General features: G+C 38.9%; 2 protein-coding genes across 4 annotated transcripts; one reads left to right on the plus strand and one right to left on the minus strand.

Annotated features, from left to right (window-relative positions):
- Positions 1-1,036: 1,036 nt before the first annotated feature.
- Positions 1,037-15,072, minus strand: nqo1 (NAD(P)H dehydrogenase, quinone 1). Of its 3 annotated transcripts, none has more exons than XM_077712663.1 (9): positions 14,840-15,072; positions 14,564-14,629; positions 7,843-7,966; positions 7,132-7,203; positions 5,163-5,324; positions 4,556-4,686; positions 2,640-2,753; positions 1,725-1,826; positions 1,037-1,636 (listed from the first exon to the last, which is right to left on the minus strand). In XM_077712663.1, exons 4-9 carry the CDS (start codon positions 7,133-7,135, stop codon positions 1,328-1,330), a joined length of 822 nt encoding a protein of 273 aa, XP_077568789.1. In that variant the 5' UTR covers positions 7,136-7,203; positions 7,843-7,966; positions 14,564-14,629; positions 14,840-15,072; the 3' UTR covers positions 1,037-1,327. The 3 variants fall into 3 exon arrangements, with proteins under 3 accessions (XP_077568789.1, XP_077568788.1, XP_077568791.1); XM_077712662.1 differs by having other exon boundaries at positions 7,132-7,222; XM_077712665.1 differs by lacking the exons at positions 7,843-7,966; positions 14,564-14,629; positions 14,840-15,072 and having other exon boundaries at positions 7,132-7,266.
- kiaa0895l lies at positions 14,514-24,715 on the plus strand. The gene is made up of 9 exons (XM_077712661.1): positions 14,514-14,649; positions 14,929-15,211; positions 16,200-16,275; positions 16,723-17,479; positions 17,549-17,692; positions 19,321-19,453; positions 20,575-20,880; positions 21,474-21,571; positions 23,547-24,715. The coding sequence occupies exons 4-9, from the start codon at positions 16,754-16,756 to the stop codon at positions 23,706-23,708; spliced, it is 1,569 nt and encodes a 522-aa protein (XP_077568787.1). The 5' UTR covers positions 14,514-14,649; positions 14,929-15,211; positions 16,200-16,275; positions 16,723-16,753; the 3' UTR covers positions 23,709-24,715.
- The last annotated feature ends 216 nt before the right edge of the window (positions 24,716-24,931 follow it).

Below are 24,931 nucleotides of genomic sequence, written 5' to 3' on the forward strand. Positions count from 1 at the left end.
CAACCAAAGCAGTTTTCAGTGTGCCCAGAACCCCGTTGTCGCAGTGTGAATGAATACGTTAAATATAAATAAATTTATAAAATATATGTATTTTGCGAGACAAATATATTTCGGACACAAACACTTATATTTTCCAGGCTCTGCCTTAAGTCCTTAATGGGGAAGAGGCACCCCTTAAAACTGTCGCCAAGACAAAGTTCATGAACAAATACCAGCGATGTGATATCATGGCACAAATGGATTTTAAAATACATTCATTTTATATACCATCTTCCCAAAGGTGGCAGGGGGTACTAGAGCCTATCCCACCCAACTATCACAGGTCACAATGAGACACAATCATTCACTCTCACACATATGGGCAATTTAAGTGTTCAACCAGCCTGGCACGCATGTTTTTGGGACATGGTACGAAACCCACACAAACCCGAGGAGATCATGCACACAGTAAGGACCCCACCTGGGATCGAACCTTTGATTCCAGAACATTGAGGCCAATGCACTAACCAGTTGGTCACAAGGCTGCCTTTTAGAATGCAATACAATATTTCTGTCAAAGAATTCAGGATTAAATTAAGTAGGTATATTCCTCCCCGGGCAGTCCGGTGACGCAAGGGGTTAGCGCGTCGGCCTCACAGCTCTAGGGTCCTGGGTTCAAATCCATGTTCACATGTGTGCAGTTTGCATGTTCTCCCCGGGCCTGTGTGGGTCTTCTCTGGGTACTCCGGTTTCCTCCCACATTCCAAAAACATGCATGGTAGGCTGATTGGACACTATAAATTGTTTCGCTAACTTTAAAAAAAAACTGGTTGATACACTTGTTTGTGAGGCACAGGGAAGCTTGTTTTGACTCGAAAGCTCCGGCGTAATACATTAACACCTATGCCTCGGTTATAGCACAACAAGAATGCTTATGTTATGTTTTTTTTGGAAGGTGGGAACTAATTAATTTATATTTAATTATTTTAAATGAAAAAAAAAATGATTTGAGATAAGATTAAATTGCATAGGAGCTCAGTCCCAGAACGCATTAAACATTTGAAAATCATTTATTACTGTACTCCAATTGCAAAATAAAATGTGCTACTCCTCCGTTATCATGGATGGATCACAATGGAATATGATACGTACAGTTGTGGTCAAAAATGTACATACACTTGTGAAGAACATAATGTCATGGCTCTCTTGAGTTTCCAGTAATTTTTACAACTCAGATTTTTCTCTATAGTTTACTATCATGATTTTAGCAATTCTGCTTCTCTCTTTCGTATATACAATGTTTTTAGGTTATGGATCAGATGCAGACAGGTACTGAGAAGCTTTATTTTTATGTAGCTTGAACTTTGGTCTGGTTGTCAGGGGGAAGTAGTTTTCCGAGATGATGTCCTGTGGTGATCCCGTAGGCGTTGGACTCCTGTTCCTCCTTCAACTCTGGCCGGAGCAAAAATCCCTGTTCAAAGCTGAGGCCAAACCATTCACACTTGGCAAAAGTCAAAGACTTTTCAGTCATCAGTCCTTGGAGTCGTGCACACCACTGTTCTAGCATTGCAGTCCGATCTCCAATAGGGCAGTGAGCTGGACTCCAGAAAATCTGAGGCGCAAGAACCTGAAATCCACAGAAGTGCAGCGTTCCATTCTGAAAAAAAAAAACAACACCCCACCAACCCCCCAATTTTTTAATCGTTGAGATAAGAGATCATTAATTGACCCACAAATCACCTTACCTGTAGAGGCCATAATGCAACATTAATGTCGCCGTTGATGCCATTGGGCTGAAACATTGACTTTGTAGCTGCAGTTGTAAAAGACAGTATTGCTTTCTTGTTCTTGGGAAACATGAAATCAGATATTAGAAAATCATATAATGGCAATGATTGGATCACTCAGGTATATATGATTATCAATTGATTTTAAAAATGGACAGAATCAGTTGTCTTAATCTGCTGATATATTAATTTACAAGTTTATAAAGTGCTGTAAAGGATTACTTTTGATTGCTAACAAAGTTGATTGCAGGTGCTACAACAGTTTTACTTCTCAAAATACTTTAACAGAATGATAATAATGATGATTAAAATAGAGATAATATACTGAAAGGCAGCAGTTCCCAACCTTTTTCTCACGTGGACTTTTTTATTTTCTCGCGGACCGACTAATGAGGAGGGGGACAACTTAAGACAAAATGGTCTGGGGGTGGGCTCAGTGCAGGAACAAGACCCACAATGGCAAAAAAAAAACCCAAGTCCCAAGCGTGTTTTTGCCACCTCTGCTTTAGTTGATGGTCTTTGCAACGTTGAATCTGATGAGGTTTACTTTTCATTGTGTTTGTCAATTGGGTTATCTCATGGCGATGTGTATCGATTCCAGTGAAGTTTGGATATTGTGCTAAATATGTATAGGATATAAAAACGAAACAAATTGTCCAACACATTGAATTGATGAAACCACATGTGCGGTAACAGCTAATTCAAGTGGATCTTGTATGACAACAAGCATGTTTCAAAGTACGAGGTCAGACACACACACACCCATAAATCACGCTTTATAAGGATTATAGACCACAATTTTCCAAATTCAATGGATTAGGGTTTCTACAACAATGAATTCATTATGGAATAATGAAAATGTCCCATACAGACCTTAAAAACTCCGTTATCATACATATTTTTCATAGAAAAAGCAAAGCCTTGAGTCAGCACTCTGTCCATCCATCCTTTCATGATCGCCGGTACACTGAACCAGTACAACGGAAACTGCAGAAAGACATCAAAATACAATATTTTATTTTGAAAAATGGCGGTTGGGTTAGTACATCTAGTTTGCCTGTTCTCCTCCCCAAAATATGCACAAGTTTCTAAACAAATAACTAATAGATCCTGAGATGTGAATGTGAATTCGAATCTATTGTCTACATGTGTTCCGTGACCGGACGTTTGGTTCACGAACGTTTGGTCGACGGACACTTGGTGCCCGGACGTTTCGTAGAACAGACATTTGGTCGCCGGAATCTCTGACTCTCATAATTATAATCATGAGGGAGAGAGAGTTTACTGTTGAAAGCGATCAACCAGGTAATCTCCCACTCTCAAAAATATAATCATAGGAGAGAGAGAGAACTGTCCATCGACCTAACGTCCGTTCGATAAAACGTCCGGGGTCCAAGTGTAAGTCGACGAAACGTCCGGGTACCCATGTGTTCGTTTTTCCATTGATTGGCTGCTAACCAGCTCAAGGTGCGACATCGAGGTGGGCGCAAATTGTTTTTGTGTCCATCTAGATCTTCCTGTGAGATACCCTCTTTACCCCCCACCCACCACACCGCCCCCCCCCAAGTCCTCCCTTTTTGCCCGCAATGGCTTCATTTATCGTTTTAGCTACACAGCTCACACATGTGGAGAATCATGCGGTGTTTTTTTTAATGATAATTTACTGAAAATGTCCTTAAGACTTCATTTGTGACTCTTGTCACTTGCCTAAAGTTTGGTGATATAGTATGCTCCAAGACAATTGACCTTCCAGAGGCGGGATTGCGGATGGGAAATTAAGATAAGAGCAGAATTGCATGGTGCTCCCGTCGAAAAAAATGAAAAGATTTAATTATATACATACTGCATGAATGAACTACAAAGGGCCCGTCAGGCAGAACAATGCCGCAGGCCGGATAAGACCCCTTAGTGTTCCATTTCCGGCCTATGGCCCGCACTTTTGACAGCACTGGTATAATCCATTGGAATTCAGTGTTTTGGCTTTGAGAAGGAAAATAATCTCATCAATACTGATGCATTGGGGTACCTCATGTCCCATTGACAGTTTCCAATAGCACATCCCTTCACCATTTTGGAAATCCGGCCAGTTGATCTATAGAAGTGGTGGCCCAGTCCGGTCTTCGAGAGCCCCTAGCCAGTGTATTTTCCATGTCCCCCTCCACCAACATACCTGAATCAAATAATTGGGATTGGTATAAAGCTTCTGCTTGCTGATGAGTTGATCGTTTGATTCAAGTGTGGTATAGGAGGGAAATATGGAAAACCGACTGGATAGGGGCTCTCGAGGACCGGACTTGGCCACCCCTGATCTATAGTCTTCTTTAAGGTTTATGGCATTTGGCAATCTCTAATCATCAAATCGATTAGACAATGGGGAATCTGAAAGCTTGTCAAATCACTCTTAACAACAGTCTTCAGGACGTTTGATTGGTTGATGGTTGTTTAAGAGAACGCAGTTTGCCAAAGGTCAATGATGGGTTGCGATCCTAGTGAGTTTAGGCAGTATAGAAAATGGATGACTTAATCATTGCCCCCAATTTAGCACAAAGTATTTTTTTCATGATTAAAGCTGTCCCTGCGCATGCATGATTAGCGCTACTTTATCCCTATTAGGAGGGGTGCGAATGTCAAAAGGGTTTTTGTCTAAATTAGGCCTAAGTTTTCTCTTGAGTGTGATTTGAAAGTTGAATCAGTCACAATTCTTTCTAGATAGTTTTTGATTTCCACTTAGTTTTTCAAATAAATATTTTACCCCCTGTGCTAGCACATAGTCACAAGTGATCCCTGACCTGGAAAATAATGAGGTCAGCCTCTTTTACTTTGCGCTGTTCTGCTACAATATCGTCACTTAGGCGACCTTCAATCCAAGCGTGCATTGTCTCCTCTCCATACTGGAAAAGGACTGGGTTCTTCAAATCACCTGGACAACGTGATAAACAAGGGGTTTTAAATAACATTGGCTGCAAAGCCTAAACTCAAATATTAATATGCAATTAATAAGGCTTGAAGGATGGCATTTTGTCTGTACTAATTACCAGTTACAGTAATCCCTTGATTATCCTGGTTAATGTAGACCAGACATGGCTGCGACAAACGAAAAATCGCAAAGTAGGGTCACCCTTATAAAAAAATAAAAAAATAAATAAATAAATAAATAAAATATAGTATATATATATATATATATATATTTTTTTTTTTTTTTTCTTACTTCAGTGTTGAGTCCTAGTAGCAAGTGGAGAACAGGGGAGTGACTTCCGCTTGCGAATTTCAGCGTGGATTTTCACATTGAACTTCCCAAAAAAAATTAACCAAAAAAAATGCCTCCAGAAAACTGCGAATTAGTGAAGCCGCTATAATCAAGGGATTACTGTAGTATTATAAAATAAGACAATTTACCAGTAATGTCATCTTGTGTGGCATTGGCCTTGAAGTTCATAGCATAAAGGTCCGACACGACAACTCGGTAGCCTTGTTCTGATAGCTCCTTAATGGCCACGTCCCGCACTGCTGCGTTAAACGAACCCGTGCTTTGATGCGCGTACACAATCAGTACTGTCGCTGTAACACACACAAACAAGGTAAATTAGTTGACATGGGGGGTATTTTTGCATGGCAACACACTCGTAACATAACATAAACAATACCATGCAGACACACTCAAAAAGTGGTCAATTTATACCCCATTAACGATCGCATGTTGGGGATGTGCAACTAGATTTGACTGGATGTATATCGATATTCGATTATTTGATGCCTTGATGCGCATACCTTGACCAACACAGGAGATTTTCTTCATATCAGTAAAGTTGGATTGAGGAAGCAACAACAAATCACTATTGTGATTATTTCTCCCTGTGTTTCAAGCATAAATACAGGGTACAACACGCACAAATGTCCTCAGAATAGGATAATGGACGACCACTTGCCAATTTGCCCGGGAAGTAGAACTCCTCTTGTATTAGCAACGGAATAAAAAAAAAAACACTGAAAAAATGCAACGCTCTGCCCAGTTCTTGCAGAGACATTGCACGAGGGAGTTGCGACCAGAAAGACAGTGCCCATGACGTTCTTATGAGCAGCCTCTTGGGTCAGCTGTCTGCTCGTATATAAAATTTTACTCGTATCTGAAATTGCTTGTATGTCGGGGCATTCGTATGTCGAGGTACCACTGTATATGTAGTATGTATGTGTGAGGAGATGCTAACCACATAACTAATTTAATTACTGTGCTGCATTTATATATATTTTATCTCATCTAATTTTCTGAACTGCTTTAGCCTCATGGAGTCGCGGGGGGTGGCTGAGCCTATCCCAGCTGACTTCGGGCCAGAGGCAGGGGACACCCTCAATCGGTTGGTGGCCCACCGATCGCAGGGCACAAGGAGACTGACAACCGTGCACGCTCACACCCATACCTAGGGGGAATTTAGATTTTAGAGTGTCCAATCAGCCTACAATATCTTTGGAATGTGGGAGGAAACCAGGGAGAACATGCAAACTCCACACAGATGGACATGACCTGGATTTGAACCCAGAACCCAAGAGCTGTGAGGCCGACACGGTAACCACTTGTTCGACCGGGCTGTCCTATATTACATTATATGATTTAATAAATTAGAAACAATCTTTGAAGCCTACATGGCTGATTAAATATAATGCTGCCTGTCATTTGCATTGACTACTTTTGAATATTATAGAAGAACATTGGCATGAGTTGGAATGTGAACATATGTCTGGCCTGGGAATGAATTGGGTAATAATTAATGAATAATGTACGTGGCTGGGTGCAAGGTCTGGGCTTCTTCTTTTAAATTGCAGACTGTGCGACTCCATTGTACTTAATATCTATCCATTCTCTAAATTTGAGATCTTTACTTACATTTGTGGGAAATTGGTTTGCAAGAAACACAATGTCTCCACTTTTACAAGGAAGTCCCACCTTTGGCCCAATTTATCTCCCAGTTAGAATGTAAACACACTGCTTTGTGATGCCACCCCATGATTTGCAGCTGAATATCAAGATGCCATCTAAAGTTCTGTTGCCTTTTAGGCCTGGCGCCAAGACCACATGTTTAAAATACTTCATTGTATGAATCAAACCTTTCGCAATGTCTCATAAAAATTGCCCCTAGAGGGATATTTTAACTGAATGAACTTCTTTTGTTGTCTTGTTGTCCCATTATTACCACAGTAACAACAACCCACAGAAACATGCCAGGTAATTCTTTGTTTAGAATTGTGAGTGCTTAAACAAAACTGTAAAAGTAGTCATTACTGTAATATCAATATTAACAGAACAGTTTAACATTTTAAACATCAGTGTTTTAAGCAGTCTTTTGAGCAAAAAAAAAGATTAAACACTTACCCATGTTGTGTGTGCTGGATCAGTCTGTACTGATAGTGAGCTTCTCGTTGCTTTTATACACCGTGTAGCTATCTTTGCGTGAGAAACATGTCTAGATTACACATGAGATGAACAACTTCACACAAGCAAATGGAAAAAAAGCAGCAAAACCAGTTTAGTTTTTTTTTTTTTTTAAGGGAGGTGTCTTAAGTGTGTGTGTGTGTGTGTGTGTGTGTGTGTGTGTGTGTGTGTGTGAGCAATTTAGTCAGACTGTGAAGGCACTGGGGCAGGAGAATAAGATTATAATTTCACTTGGCCTGGAAGAGAATGAATGGGACACTTTCAAGGGATTATCCGATGGGCATCATGTGGGCGAAAACACTTTAATCCGACTTAATTTCATTTTGTTAGAAGTTAAAGTGAAGGAAGGCGTCCTTTTCCTATAAGCTGAAGTAATTAAATCAAGTTCCTGTGAGAACAGGTGATTAACTTTCTTTCTTTTAATTTAAAAAAAAAAAATTTTAGGGAAGATCTGTAGTATTTCATTTTTGGGATTCCGTATGTTCTGTAACAATTCAATTGAACTGAATAAAAAGATTAATATGTATTTCAATTGATGTTAAAATTTAAACTTTCAAAACAATATCTATTCCTTAAAATAGATCAATCTCCTTTTATAGTAACATTTTGTTGAGCAATCAAGCAAATAAAGCCACCTCAGGGTCGACTCACCTGACTCTGGTGCGTGCAGGCACGGGCTCGATTCCCGCAGTTGGCTGTATGATTGTGAGTGTGAATGGTTGTCTCTCTTTCCATGTGCCCCACTGGCGACCAGTCTCGAGCAGGGATCGGGAACCTTTGTGAGAAAGCCATAAACAATTCATATTTTCAATTGTTATTCATTGAGAGCTATACTCAGAATTTACTAGAAGTAAAAAAACATGAAAACTTGTGCATTTTTAGTCATTTCACTACCTTTAAAATAGAAAAAGTCTCAGAATTATGTTGACAAAAATTGTTACCCTGATGCTAATCAATGGGATGCATGCATGCATGCAGAAAGGTTTAATTAAAAACTGGAAGATTAAAGCAACTCTAGACATAGTGTCCAGATTTAAGATCACAGTTTAGCGGAGAGCCATAAGCACCCATCAAAAGAGCCACATATGGCTCCCGAGCCATAGGTTCCCTACCCCTGGTTTACAATATAGTCTGTCTGGAGTCAGCTGGGAGAAGACTCGAGCCAGCCCCTGCAGCCTTTATGAGGAATTAAGCAAATAAAGCATGTCATTAACTAAAACTATAAATATTGACACAAATATATATTCAGACACTTTACTGTATTAATACCTAAACTTTCATACTATAAAACTCATATAAACTGTTGTGATAAAATCCAAAAATGTAGATATATTTAAACAAAGTAAGTTTAGTTAATTTGAATGTTTTAAAATTAGATTTTTTTGTGCGTACATATAAAAATTAGTTAACTTTGGCTTTGTGGGTGATATATGTAATAACATAATGACAATAATCGATCATTATTAATGCTACTATTCAGGCTGTTATAATATGTCATTTCATATGATCGTTTGAAATCAAATTGTACTGCGATATGGTATGTTAATCCAAGTGTTGCGTTTCACTTGACAGACTGGAATGTACCAAGAATGTTACTTGGCCACATCTTCCATCAACTGCGAGGCTCAACCTGCAAAATAAAGTCAGAAACGCCTAAAGAGGAAAGTTTTGTTTAGATTTTTAAATATTTGATTGATTGATTCCCAAAGAGTACTGTGGTAAGAAGAAAAAGATTTGATTGTTAACGTTACGTAATGTAAGGTAAAATAATATAGAATCATGGTATGAAATACCGAGTACTTGTGCCTTTAGCGCATAATATATCAGAAGAAAAGTCACTTCAGTTGTTAAGACCACCACCTGCCGCTGCATTCTGCCCACTTGCTCACTCGTAAAAGACTCATCATTTGCTTCTTGCTCGACTTTTATCCCCCTCTCTATCCTGTACATTGCTTTTAGATGTCTGAAAACGACAACGATCTACATTCTTGACGCACTATGTGAATGTCTTGGCGTATTATTTCAGTAGAAATAAGGATAATATGTATAAAGAGATCTAAAGAAATCTTGCTTCCTGACTACTTAAAGATGCCGAAGCCAGTCCCCGTGGAGATGTCCAGAGTGAATTCTAGTTGTAAAAGTGATTATAGATTCTCTCATCTCAGTTTCTCAACTGGTGTATCCTCATTAGGTTTGTGGGGGGTGCTGGAGCCTATCCCAGCTGACTCTGGGTCAGAGGCAAGGAACACCCTGAAACGATGGCCAGCCGATTGCAGGGCACAAGGAGACGGACAACCATCCACGCTCACTCCTATACCTACGGGCAATTTAAAGTGTCCAATCAGCTTACCATGCATGTTTTTGGAATGTGGGAGGAAACCCTCGCAGGCCTGGATACAACATGCAAACTCCAGACAGGTGGACGTGACCTGGATTTGAACCAAGGACCCCAGAGCAGTGAGGCCGACGCGCTAACCACTCTCGTCACCGGGCTGCCCTGATTGTAGATTGCGTTGTCAAAATAATCAATGTCCACAAATTTCCCCACAATGGCAAGTCAAACATTGAAATTAAAAAATAGAAATATCCACTATTGTGCAGCCAGGTGGTTGAGTGGTTACCGTGTTGGCCTCACAGTGAAGGACCTGGGTTCAAATCCAGGTCGGTCCACTGGTATGGAGTTTACGTGTTCTCCCTGAGCCTGCATGGGTTTTCTCCGGTTTCCTCCCACATTCCAAAAACATGCATGGTAGGCTTACCTCTGACTCGAAGTCAGCTGGGATAGGCTCCAGCACCCCCACGACCCTAGTGAGGATAAAGCAGTTCAGAAATCGAGATGAGAAATATTTAATATGTATTGAAATTATATCCCATCAGCAGCAATGACAGAGTGATTTTCTCTCATCTTCACAATTTTCTCTTATCTTTTTGTTTTCTTTCCTTTTGGGTTGCTTTGAAATACTGCAGCAAATGATTTTAAAATAATAACAGATATATTTTCCACACAATCCATACAAGTGACAGAAATGGTTTAATAATTAAATTAAATCCTGTTTCGTGTTTTCATCAGCTACCTTGTCACAAAAAGTTTCCAAAAAAAGATCATGTCACACTCACAATCACAACAAAGTGGGCATTCCCAGATGCATTGTTTTTGGTGGAGTATCTAAGAAATAGTAAAAAAAAAGGCCAAATTTTTGTGCCAGAATTGTTTTCTATGAGACCATTGTCCTACTGCAGTCATTTTAATTTTTTGACACAGTCACCATTTCATAGCACCTTTAATCAGTATAATTTTACGACTTAAGGATAAAACCTAAATCTAAAATTGTATTGATTTAAGCAGAGGTCATTGTTTGACTAATCATTGTAACAAGAAGAGTCAACTTAACCACTAAATACACCCTTTTTGGAAAACATCATACATTAAACTTGGACTAGTTACCCAGTTGTTTTTGAAAACGTGTAGCAAGGACTCTTGCTACCAGCAGATGTATATCAATCACTTCCAAGAACACTCGCATAGTGTTCCTACATCGTGACACACTTCGTGCTTCTTTATGTAATTGTTATGCCAAACGAAGGCGTGATTGTTTTAAATCAAATGGAGTTTGTTTTTAGTTTCCTCTTCTATCATTGTTAAATACCTTAATTGTTATTATAGTTACAGATGTTGTTTTTGCTTACGCATGTTGGATTAATCAATAACCTTGTAATTGTTTTGATTCATGGCTTTAAAGCCGTACGACAAATTACTGTTCGAGGAGATACTTTGGAGATCGGGAGGAAGTCTTGATGTATCTTCCCTTATAAGGTTGCTGATCATTGATGCCTATTTAATTAAATGTCAATAATTAAATCAGATGTCTGCCTGCAGTGTTTAATGTTTATATCAAAGGGTAATTATTAATGAACCTATCAAAATCTATTAATATTTTCTGCTATAATGCAATTATTTTCCGAGTGTTACTTTCTTTATGATCACCAATGATTACTGGGAATATTTGTTTTGTTTAGGCTGATATACTCCAGCACCTCGATGACTCTTGTGAGGAGTAGCACTATAAAAAATGGATGAAGATCACTGCATGCCCCACTATTGACTGAAAAGAAGCATGCTTTCAGTGTTGCAGTTGATATGGTACACCTTAAATTGGTTGTGAGCCAATCACATGGACCAATGAAACAAAGAACCATTCACCCGCACACTGATACCTAGGGACGATTTGGAGTGTTCAATACGCCTTAGCATGCATGATTTTGATATATCGGAGGAACCATAGAGCTCAGAATTGAACTCTTTATGTTGGAACCTTGTGTGGCGATCGTTCAAACCACAGTTTTTCCACAATGCTTCTAAGACAAAAATGCTACAAAAATGTTATAAGTCAATCTTTTCCTACTTGAAAGAGCAAATACCTGACATCAAGCATGAAATGGATTAAGACAGACCTATTCTCAAATACACAGCAGGTTGATCCTGTGACATTACTGGATCTCACACCCTTAATCTATTAACCTTTTTTTTTTAACTGTACTCTATTGACAACTACATTTTTAAGTGCGTATGTGAATTTGCATAATACTCCGGATGAACTCAAACAGAAATAAATGAATGGCACACTGAAACATTGGCAATCTCTGCATGGCAATATCTCATGCATAGTTTGTAGTTAAAGAATAATTGCTTTCTGTTACGTTTTTGGCAACACGTCGAGGCGATGTAACAAGGAATTAGGACCTAATCGCAGGGAAGCAGGCGAGGACAAGGGAGGTGGTGCTAATCCTTCAATAACTTAAACAGGATCTTAGAAAATAACAAAGACTTAGAAATCAAATCACATAACCAAACCAGACAAGGGGAGACATGGGAAAGCGAGGAACACGGCACATGGAACATGGATCGAGGTAACGTGGAATCATGGCATGGAGAAACAAAAGCAGACGATCTGACTAAAGACATAATTATCAGTGGGGTTTAAATAGACTAAACAGGAACTAATTCTAAATGACGCGCAGCTGCGCGAGAGCAATGGCTAGACAGGAGGGAAAAACAAGGGTAAGGAAATGAACATAAAACACAGAAAAAGCATTGGAATAACAATAAAAATCCAATCTTAACAGCTTTCATAAATTCACACAGACAAACAAAGTCATAAGAACCCCTTTGGTTTAATGATCCACCAGATGAAAATTAAATCTTTGACAGGGACACGTGCTCCAACGTACATGTCTAAGACAAGGTGAGATGCAGGAAGACTTGGCGGGAATCAAACCCATACTTCACGCACTGAAGTCAGTCAGACAAACCGCTGCACCATCAGGTGGCTGCTCTGGATAAATTTATGAGGCCTATTATTCATTTGCTGAGCAGTGACTACATGGGTTGGAATTTAAAAGTATAAAGGTAACATAGTAAGTATAATTGACCGGAGGCAGTCAATCAGGTTTTTTATTTTATTTCTGTGACTATTTTCATCATATGCTTTTTTTGTGGAAAAATTGCGTATAATTACGTACACAAATATTTTTGTAACTATTTTTTGTAAATCTGCAATACTAAAAATATATTTTTGTGCTCCCGTGATTGAGTAAGATTCCAAATTCCTAAAAAGAACCACAAACCACTAAAAATGAACCAATTGAAAGAACCATTCATGAATTTTAAGACGGAGCGCAGACACTTACAGAATCCTAGCAGTGTAAGAGTTCTGTTGATCGTCGATGCGATACCGTAGTGACGCAGCAGGGGGTGCGGACAATCTCGCGACATTCGTCATCTAGTGCCGTCATCTAGTCACCAGCCAATCATGAATTTTACGACGCGCAGACGGGGTGCAGACACTTACAGAATCCTGCCTATCAATGACCTCCGGTTGAATAAAAATATACAAGTGAAAGTATAAATGTGAGTACCTAACAACATAACGGACCGATGGCCAGCCATATTGATGGAAGCCAAACAGAACCATCTTCGGCAAGAGCTTAAACAGTGGTTTAAGTAAGCAACGGAGGAGCAGAGATATGCAAAATCCCGAGGTAAAAACTCCCCACCAAGCCGAGGGTGATGGAGGTCGGGGGAATGTTCTCCCAAGTAGATAAAATAAATGGCCACCTTGCCTGCACTGAAAAAGATTTTGACACCTATAGCATTCCACCCTCAGACAAAGTGCAAGGTAGGCCTGAAATGATGAACACCCACACAACACAGGCCTGAGCAGAAAATCCATATTCCACAAAGGTCAAAAATCACCAAAGAATGAACACTTGATGTCATAATTGTGAGACGGGCTGCCTTATTTAATTTGATTTATTTATCTTTTTGAGCAGGCATATTTGGGCCTTTTAAAGAACACATCAGCGTCTCTGCCAACGGCAACCAATGTGTGGAGCCAACAGCCTCGCCTAACAGAAACAAGCTGTGACACCTGCTCGTTAAGTGATCTTAAACACTTCAAACGTGCTGAAGATCGGCGGCCTTTGTTGGTGATGCATGGGACGATTTCACCAAAATCGGTTATGAGTGTTAACCACACCCCATTCCAGTGTCTCTTTAAGAGATTATATCTTAAAGCATTGGATGATCGCTGTATTTTGAACGGAACCAGTTACTTAATTTGACATTTTTAATGGATCATTTTAAATGTGCTAGAAGAATTTCAAAGTTTACACATTTTAAGCTACGGATGTGGCATGTTTGAGTAGAAAATCACAAAAAATGCACTAAAATGGGGTAAAATTCACTTCTTAGCAGCATTTATTGATTCAATACAAATACTTGAGCTTTTCAGACATTACAACCGGTCCAGGGGGATGATTTCCTCGGGAAAAGACAGCAATGAATGCCAATGGCGGAACGGCAAAAATTGCACTAAAATGGGGTAAAATCCACTTCCTAGCAGCATTTAGTGATCTAATGCAAACACTGGAGCTTTTCAAGTATCAAAACTTGGCCCACAATGAAATATTATTTAGAAATAGAGCTATATTTTACTGCCCAAAAATCATTTTTAACTGTACACAATAACCATCGTCCCTTCTTCCTTCTATATTTCTTGATAGTAATCATGTAGTTTTAACATATTCATTCATTTTCTGAACCGCTTTATCCACATTAGGGTCATGGGGGTGCTGGAGCCTCTCCCAGCTGACTCCGGGACAGAGGCAGGGGACACCCTGAATTGGTGGCCAGCCAATCGCAGGGCGCAAGGAGACAATCAACCATTCACGCCCACACTCAGATCCTGGGTCAATTGAGGGTGTCCAATCAGCCTACCGTGCATGTTTTTGGAATGTGAGAAGAAACCAAAATACCCGGAGGAAACCCACGCAGGCCGGGGAGAACATGCAAACTCCACAAAGCTGGACTGACCTGGATTAGAACCCAGGTTCCGAGAGCTGTGAGGCCGACGTGCTAACCACTCACCCGCTGGGCCGCCTGTTTCAAAAATGAACAAGGTAAATTACACAAAAAAAATATTCAATTAAATCGAATCAATCGAATCTAATCAAAATGGCTACAAATGGCAAGTGAAATCAATTTGAATATAGAGACACATTCCCTACTATTGGGTGAAACTACATGCTTGCCTTATTTAAAATCAAATGACGGGAACTATTTAAATAACAAGAGTGGGTTCATACATACCATTTTTAAAGAATGAATTTGAAATGCTGATAAAACTGGACTGATTTGGTTTTGACTCTGATTAATTGTACGTATCTGTTTGTCTTCAGTGAATGTCCATTCCATGTTCAAAAAAAGTCAAAGAAACGTCGTTTTACTTTTTCGGAGTGACGTCATGACGCAGAGACGTGTGACGTCATATCTTCCAACACTACTCCAGCTTCCTGGCCGGTCAGGCAAGCAAGCGCCGCAGGCCCGCTTTCACCGTATCGTTGTTCGCCTTTTTGTTGTGCTTCGCTCCTCTTCCTGCAGAAGCATTGCCCGCTCGGACAAAAGCTGCAGCATGTGGAAGCGGAAAACCCATCGCAGCGCTAGTCTCCTCCTTGCTTGACAGTAGGTATTGTGCATGGTGAGATATTTGCTGTAATATCTCAACAATCAATGTGAACATTTTTTTTTCATGCGCTTCTATTGTAAATGTAAAATATAGTGTATATATTTGTTCCAGTATATTACATTTTTCCTCCAGTCAATAATTTACTCAGCAGAAGTGATAGCAAGTAAACTACTAATTACACATACTTAGTTACAACTATATACGTGTAATTGTATGTATGTGTGTGTATATATATCTATATATATATGTATGTGCGTGTATTTGTATGTATGTGTATATATATATATATATATATATATATATATATATATATATATATATATATATATATATATATATATATATATATATATATATATATATATATATATATATATATATATATGTGTGTATATATATGTGTGTATATATATATATATATATATATATATATATATATATATATATATATATATATATATATATATATATATATATATATATATATATATATATATATATATATATATATATATATATATATATATATATATATATATATATATATATATATATATATATATATATATATATATATATATATATATATATATATATATATATATATATATATATATATATATATATATATATATATATATATATATATATATATATATATATATATATATATATATATATATATATATATATATATATATATATATATATATATATTTTTTTTTAACAAGCAACTTTTTAGTTTTGCTTAATTAAAAGCATATTTGAAATACTACAACAATGTAATGACAAGATGACAGATTTCCGATAAGCACGATATTCCCCAAAATGTCTCCTGTGTGAGAATCCATAATGCGTTTTAAACTGAGCCCAAATGTCATAGATTTCTGGCGCCGCGAGAGTATAAAAATTCAAAACATAAGCTCCTATTAAAGGAGCCATATATTATATATATTCTGTTTACTATTACATTACATGTCACAGGTTGTACAGTGGGCGGCCCGGCGGCTGAGTCATTAGCGCATGAGCCTCACATTGGGAGAGCTGCATTCCAATCCAGGTCAGTCCACCTGTGTGAAGTTTGCATGTTATCGGAGGCCTCCGTGGGTTTTCTCCAGGTACTCCGGTTTCCTCCCACATTCCAAAAACATGCATGGTAGGCTGATTGGACACTAAATTGCCCCTAGGTATGAGTGTGAGCATGAATCGTTGTTTGTCTGCATGTGCCTTGCGATTGGCTGGCCACCAATTCAGGGTGTCCCCTGCCTCTGGCCCAGAGACAGCTGGGATTGGCTCCAGCACCCCCCGCGACCCTAGTGAGGATAAAGTGGTTCATAAAATGATATGCGATTTAGTTTTTTGACTATATTTAACATTGAATTAAAGTTTAAGGGGACATATGGGGCATGTTAAAACAAGGTCCCTTTCTTGACAATGCCTTGATGCCCAATATTTACCCCTATGACAAATCCCCTCCAATGATAATCTTTGTTGTGTCTTCCCCTAGCCTGAGTAAGGCAGAGGCGGTGACTGTGGTGATGGTGTTGGCCTGGGTCGAGGTCTTCATGGATCATGTTGAGGTTAACCAATCTGAATGCGCCGAGGACTCGTTGGACGTTGAAACCCCCAAAGTCAAACGAGGAAATGGCCATAAAACAAGACGCGGTCGTCAAGCCAAAAGGAGCAAAGTTTCCAAACGTGAGAAAGCAGCACCCCCGAATGGATTGCCGTCGCAAGACACTGCTAAGGTGGTGGAAAGTAGGGTGGTACCAAAAGCGCCTGCCAAGTCCAAACCTCCTCTCCGTCGCCCCGTGAGCTTAGACATGACAGCCCAGACCCTGCGAAAGTCTCAGGAAAACACGGGAGAGAAGCGGCTTTTACAACCACCATGGCGCACCGGTTCACCCGCCCCACCTCCCCCTGTTCGTAGCTTGACGAATCTCAGCTTGGGTCCCGGAGGTTGGATGCGGCGCAGTGAGAGCACATGCTCGGTCAACCAATCTCTGAGTCTGCGTGCTAAAAAGGGACTAATGCGACCTGCTACCTCCTTACCGCACATAGCAAGGAGCATTGGTTTCAGCAATCTGCCACTCTCATCAAAAACGTGTTACCTTGTTGCACTCAGGCCTCTGAACCTTGAGCAGGAGAAGCAAAAGTTCTTCCAGTCAGACTACAAATATGAACCCCAATTTGAGTATGACCTGCCAGAATTAGAGTCCGTGCTAGAGAAGTACGGGGAGGGGTCCGGCCTCTTCCTCGAACAGGTATATCACAATCGATGGATGGATCAAAGCTAATTTAGCATTTAACGCTGCTTGTTTTGGTTTCCGCAGGCTGTTGGAATTATGGAGTGTGTCCTAAATAAGTTTGGCTCATATGAGACTTTCGAGGAGCTCACAGGTGGGACTGTACTTCCTAAGAGTCAGGTGTGGGCCACCGTGCGGAAATATTTACAAAAGGAAGACTGTGTTGGCGAGGTAAGTGTACAAGTTGTCTCAAGGTGGTTTACCACCATTTTTTTTTAACCAGGATTGCCTGCCCGTAAAATGTATACACTTATCATTCGAATATAGCGGATAATGTAGACCAGACAAATACAGTAACTACTTTAAGTACTAGCCACCTCGTGTTGTAGACGTTCACTCGCCTGAATTGATTGCGGGCAGGGACAGGCTCGATTCCCAATGGTGGCTGTATGATTGTGAGTACGTAATGTTGTTTGTCTCTGTGTGCCCTATGGCTGACTGGCGACCAGTCTCGGGTGTTTCTTTTCTTGTACAAATATGCTGTTGTACAAGTACATGACACTCTTAAGAAGATTACCAAATTCAATGGCTCTGACCATGTTGTCATCAATCACCTGGACCCGTTGTCGGAAACTGCGCGCCATATTGAAGATCTCCCGAATATACAGATTTTTTTTTTAATCGTTGCTCCCACCTTCACTTTCAGCCTGAGTTTTTAAAAGGAAACTATCTAGGATTTTTTTTTGCTTTTGTCTCCCCTTCAAAATATTACGCACACAAATGTCCTCACGATAGGATAATATATGACCACTTGCCAACTTGTCAGGGTGCTCTTCTCGTATTAGCGAGCCAGCCCCTTCACCCCGACATCACTAATGTTTTTCGATTATTTTGTGCTTTTTATCGATTGTCATCATACGCCTTTTCTTCGCAATGACACCCTAATTGGCAAGCAGGGCATGAGGAGATGGAGAACCATTCACGCTCTCACTCATATCTAGGGACAATTTTAGAGTGTTCAATAAGCCTATCATCCATGTTTTTGGAATGTGGGAGGAAAGCGGAGTCTCCGGTGAAAACCCACGGAGGCTCGGGTAAAACATTCAAACTCCACACAGGTGGACTGACCTGGATTTTAACCCAGGACCTGTGCGGCCGACACTCTAACCGCTTGGCTGCCGGGCAATCCGTCTTTGATACCTTAAGGCCAAAATAAAAAGAATAAAGTTAAAAAAGAACATTTTTATGTTGTCTTCAATGTATTGTAATGTTATGGTACATGAATCAGAAGTTTTGCAAACCTGTTATGTGAGGCACACCAGAATTCCAGTTTAGATGTTTCACTTTATTCACAGTCTCTTATCGTCCCAGGTGGAGTGGTACATCTACTAACAAATTAATTGGTTCCAGAACTTGTATTGTAACTTGGATTTTTTTTGTAAATAGAGCAGTATTTTATTTGTACATTCTCTGATTTATTTACGTTCCTCAAAAAAACACCAACTAAACCCTTTATAAAATATCAAAGAGTCCCATATATCTATGAAAAATGTGAGAAACAAACATAAATGTAGAGAAAATGAGAAGAAAATTATTATTATTGTATTAAAATGAAAAAAGTCTTCTTGCAGGTGGGAGCTAATGTTAGGCAACAGAACACAAACACATGCAGATAAAGACACATCAACCCAACTTCAAATTATAAATTCAAAACAACTTGGCAGTAAATAGCTGCTTTTTCAGACACTGTACAACCAGTAATTGAATTTGGGATATTTGGCGCTTTCATTCAAAAAGATTCCTGAACTCTGCAGTACGAGATAAAAATGATGATTGTAACATGTGTGTTTTATGTTTAGGTTGTGGTGCGTCTCTCTGACGAGTTACTATCTCAGGCAATCATGATGGTGGAGAGCTGCCGCCCCACTTTGACCATCAACCTGACCGGAGCCCGTCAGCACTGGTTGGAGGGGATGCTGAGACACGAAATAGGTGAGATGCTACACTGTTTAAGCTAGGGCCCACAGGCTAACTCTAGCCCGAGGCCCAGTTTTAATTGGACCGCAGAAAATTATGAAAATATTGAATATGGCTCACATGATCCAGTTTACGTTGCACTTCTCAGCTTTAACACTCAGATAAACGACACCACTACATTAGTGATCAAAACCTGTCAACATTTTGAACCAACGGTAGAAAACTCCATTTTTTTTTCAGTAGCGTAAATATTCATTTATCTTCCATACTGTAGAAAACAATGATTTGGTGTGGCGACCCCTCATGGGACAAGCTAAAAGTATTAGTATTTGGGATATTTGGTTCTTTCAGTCAAAAAGATCATTAGATTTAGTAGTGGCTACTGGCAAAACTGATATTTCTAAAATTTAAATGAATGACTGGGACATTTCATTTAAGAAAATTTAGCCATAGTCCCTCTGAACGTTCTTTCTATATGCACAACAACATACCTGCCAACCTCTGCCAATTTCTACCTTTATTAATGATTGTAATTCCCCTTATTAAGCGATAAAAAATAATACGTACAAATGCAACGCAGAACATATTTACTCACATAGGGCGCACTTGAAAGTCTAAAATGTTCTCCAAAGTAGACGGGGTACCTAATCAGTATGCACTAAATTCAAAATGCTCTATGATACGGACAGCTTGCCTCTCTGGGTACATTGATTGCTGACAGTGAAAAGGCAGATGTGTAAAAGGGGAATGCACGTGCACATATCATGCTTAAAGCATGACTATAAGCAGCCGACAATGACAATTTCGTCTGCTACCAGTGACCGAGACGATCCGAATTAGAGCTGCAATAGGTAAAATGAGATTGGTTTTCAAAAAACATACTTATAAAAATAGTTGTCATATGCCGTACACAATTCGAAATGATCAAAAAAAACGTATAAAATATAGGAAAAACTTATAAGTTGACAGGTATGCAACAAGCAGATCATACACCTGCAACCACTACTGGATTTGTGACAAAAACTAGAACAAGAATAAAACTAGATCATGACAACTATCCTCTTGGTAGTTTCTGCAAATAACCAGACCAACTAATTAGAGTTCAAATTCAATCATGAATGTTTTTCCGTCCTAAGGCACACATTATCTGCGAGGGTTCAACAACAATCTCCAACCATGGGCCACAGCAGAGGGCAGGAAGCAATTTGACCTCAAACCAGCTAATCCCACTGAGGAAGGGCTGGCCAGCTTGAACAGCGTGTTGCTACGGAAGCAGCCATACCTGTGGCGAGCTGCTCTCCTTTATTATACGGTTTTCCAGGCCGGCAGCATGAGTTTCAGCCAGCTCTTCCATAGTGTTGAACGCTTTGTTCAGCATCCGGACGTCCGCTGGGAATACTGCCTGCGTGCCAAGAGGGGACAGACGGACACTTCACAACCTGGTGATTGCACGTGCATGCACACATTGCAGTTAGAAGTGCTTTTAATTTCCTTTTGAAAACTGTACCATTTTTACCAGAGCCTATTTCCACTACTTGAGCAAAAGTTTTTAAAGAACTGATGCAGAAATGCACTTATCGTATTCTCACGCACATACGCCGTATTTGTCGCACGAAAAAATTATGACCGAAATTGAGGGTGCAGCTTATATGTGCACAAGTTATACTTGACATGCACGAACTGTAAGGTGACAAGGATTAAACACCATAACGCAAGACTAATTTATTTTAACATCTATGAATGAAATTTAAGAAAGAAAAAAAAAACGTATCTTGCATAAAATGTGGAAAAAAACTCACTTGGACCTGCCATTGGTCACTCAGTGCGCCGCCATCTTACCTAGGGAGGACAAACTAGAAAGTATAGAAAAAAGCATCTACTTTATCTGTAGGAAGTTAAAAAAAGCCTCAAACAGAGAATATAGGAAAATCTACTTAAGTGTTTCCCTCTCCTTTGTAGTTAATAAAATATCTTAACATTTTTGAATTCGAAATCTTTTGATTATGCAATCTGATTATTGGGTTACTTTTTGCAGGTTGCTTCAGTAAAGATCAAGTTTACTTAGATGGGACACTCCGGATACTTCGGCATCGAAGGGACATTGACTTCCAGATGTTGACTTCCTTAGGAAAGGTACTTTTGAGCATCATGACTCAATTACAATTGGTCTTCCAATAATCATTTCTTGATAAAACAAGGAACTGTCTACTATGTACTTTGTGCATCATAAACCATAACCAAATACTCCTTTAATTATAATTCCTCATTTAAAAGCATGCTTTATTATGTTTCTTTGAACGAGCTTTATTTTTTTCCAACCTATTCTAAGATCTCCTATACTACCCCTCTAAAAATGATAAAAGTATACATTTTTTGTATGACATTAGATTAGATTTTGATTAGATTCAGGTATGGTTTAGGTCAGGTTTTGGTCAGGTTTGCTTAGGTTAGGTTCTGTTAGGTTCGCCTAGTTTAGGTTTGCTTAGGTTTTGTTAGGTTTGCTTAGGTTTGGTTAGGTTTGGTTAGGTTTGCTTTGGCTAGATTTGATTTGATTAACCTTTATTCATCCCGTATTAGGGAAATTCAGTTTGTATCAGTAGCAAGCACAGACAATGGCAACTCACTCGTAACAGAACAAACAAATTTAAATGAACTTGGATTAATATATAGACACACTCAAACATACGCTTATTGTAACTTTACACAACTGAATTCTAATTTTTTTAATTTTATTTTTACCTTTGTTCTCCGGGTTAGCTGTTTGTCACGCATTCACCTTCACGTTCGCTATCAAAAAATTGCCTGCGATTGGCCTCCTGCCAAAAAATTCCTAAAATGATGCGCACAAATGTCCTCACAATAGGATAACGCACGTCCACTGGCCAACGAGAAGTAGTCTTGATTTAGCGATCGCTCCGTTAATGGGAGCTAGCAGGCTAAAGGCTGAAAGATTGCAACGCTCTGATCAGTGCTCGCAGAGACGTTACAAAGAGGTATATAGTTGTGACCAGAGATATTACACGAGGAGTTGCGCGAGATAGCGCCAGTGCCATTGATGTTCTTATGAGCACCCAACGAGAAGTAATGTACTATACTGCTCGTATTAGCGATTGCTCTGGCATTTGCGCTGAGTGACGGAAAAAAACACTGAAAAAATGCAACGCTCCGCCCAGTGCTCATAGATATCTGTTATAAACGAAAGAGATGCGGCAAAAAAGACATTGCGCTACAATGATAAACAGCCTCTCATGTCTTGGCCACCTGGCTTTCTCGCATCTCAAAATCTTTCTCGTATATAGAGATAATTATTTTCTCGAAATTTTCCTCGTATCTCGAGCTGCTCGGGTGATATGCTTTGTTTTTTGTTGTTGTTTTTTAAAATTTTATTTTTCAAGAATTAACTAAAGAAAATAGGAAACTTTCTGAAAAGCATTTGAAAATTACATAATGTTGTTACATATTATTGATCTCTATTTTTGTATGCGTTGCTGGTAAATGGCACTAGGAAAAAGGGTCACAAAATCCCTCTACATTTGACAGCTCTGTGATATCATTACACTTGAACTTGTTATGTAGCGAGCATCCCTTTTTGTACAATTTTGCAGATGCTAGTCAAATACCTGGTTTAGAGTTTTATAATTCACCTTTTCTGTGCTTTTGCTGCTTTATCTATTCATTTAAATCTTTTTGCGGTAGAGAAAATGAATGCGATAAGCCACAAGGGTCATGGCGGTGCTGGAGCTCATTTCAACCAACTTTTGGCAGAAGGGCCAATCGCAGGGCACAATAAGACAGACAACCCTTCAATCTTACACCTATGAATAATTAGGTGTCCAATTAGCCTTGTATGCATGTCTTTGAGATGTGGGAAGAAATTAGAGTACCTACAAAAAACCCACGCAAGCGAAAAACAAACAAACTCAACTCTACATAAGATTGTCAGAGCTTAGAGTTCAACCCTCAGATCTGTGAGGCCAACCCGCTATTGAACCACCCTTCATTCAAGTGGCTCGTTCACATGGTCGTGCTTTTGGATTAGTATCGTAATACTTGCTTTACGTGTGCTTCTTTTGGGGTAATTCTGTCTCAACACTTTTCACTATTTTAGGTGTCCTATGAAGATGTGGAAAAGTTGCGACATTTAGCAGTGATGCAGAATGCCAGAATCCCACATTTCATGCGAGACCCGGAGCGGTATCTTCAACAACTAGATAACATAGTGGCTGTGAACGAAGTTGATGATTCTACGTTGGAGCAGTTGCTTCCATGACTTCCTCATCCCAGCTGAAGCTGGAGGAGCCTTGGAAGAACTGCTGGAAGCCTCGATGGACTTTGACGTCACGCGCTGGCCTGGTTGGCACTTAAATGATTCAGTATTAGCAATGATTTGAGCATTTAGAAAGGAAAAAAAAACCTTAAATGATATCCAAAAAAAATGGACTTGTACTGTACACTTCCAGCTAAATTTACTCTTTTGTCTAATGCATGTTTTTAAGGATTTACACACAATCTCACTTTCAATCGTGCTATGGTATCACCTCAATATACACCATACGTTGTGTAAATCTAGAATTGATGTACTCTTTAAAACTAATACCTATACAAGACACTGCTGCAAATTGATTCAAGAAATACATTTTTTCTTCCATTATTATTATTTTTTTAACCTATTAATGTCATTTTATTGGATTTGGAAGAGAAATGGTGTTGCAAATGTCCTTTTCCAAGCTATTTTTAATTTTTGCTTGCCTCTGCAAAAAGGATAACTTGAACATAATTGAATATTTAAACTTGAACTCATCAATCCAATTGGGCATGCTGGTGAAAAAATTATAATGTTGAGTGCATTATTTAGTTACCTCATAAAATATCCTGAAATTGGCACCATATCGCTCCCAAAACTTTGACGAGTCTTAAAAGTAGGATTAATTTTTAACGTCTGTTTGATAGAATAACTCATTTTACTCATACGTTCAAATTTTGAAGTCAATTGGAAATTAAATTTGAGACGAATGCCAAGTAAAGCTTTAATTATTATTTTTTAGATATATTTTTTATTTTATTTTTATAATTTATATATTTTTATTATCTTTAACAAAAGAAATGGCTGAATGTTAAGACCAATCGTATGTATACATGTGCATCTGTGTATGTATATATATTTTTTTTTTCAGCAACACGCTTATTTATTAACTTATTTATTACCTATTTATTTATGTCTAAAATGTCTTTTCGTGTCTGTATTCTCACCTTCTTATTACTGTGACAGTGAAATTTCCTGAATGTGAGATAAATAAAGTTATCTAATCTATTCTAATTTGAAAAATAAATTCAATGCCCTTTGAATTTAAAAAAAAAAAATACAATTATCACAATTATCGATGTCTCCCTCGTGCTCTCATGCATGAGTTACACACTGCAAGCTTTTGTGATTTCATTTACAATTCCACACAGAATTAATTAATTGGAGTAAACCAGAAAAATGCATAGATT

The sequence above is a fragment of the Stigmatopora nigra genome, chromosome 3 (genome assembly GCF_051989575.1).
Source record: "Stigmatopora nigra isolate UIUO_SnigA chromosome 3, RoL_Snig_1.1, whole genome shotgun sequence".
NCBI classification, from domain to species: Eukaryota; Metazoa; Chordata; class Actinopteri; order Syngnathiformes; family Syngnathidae; genus Stigmatopora; species Stigmatopora nigra.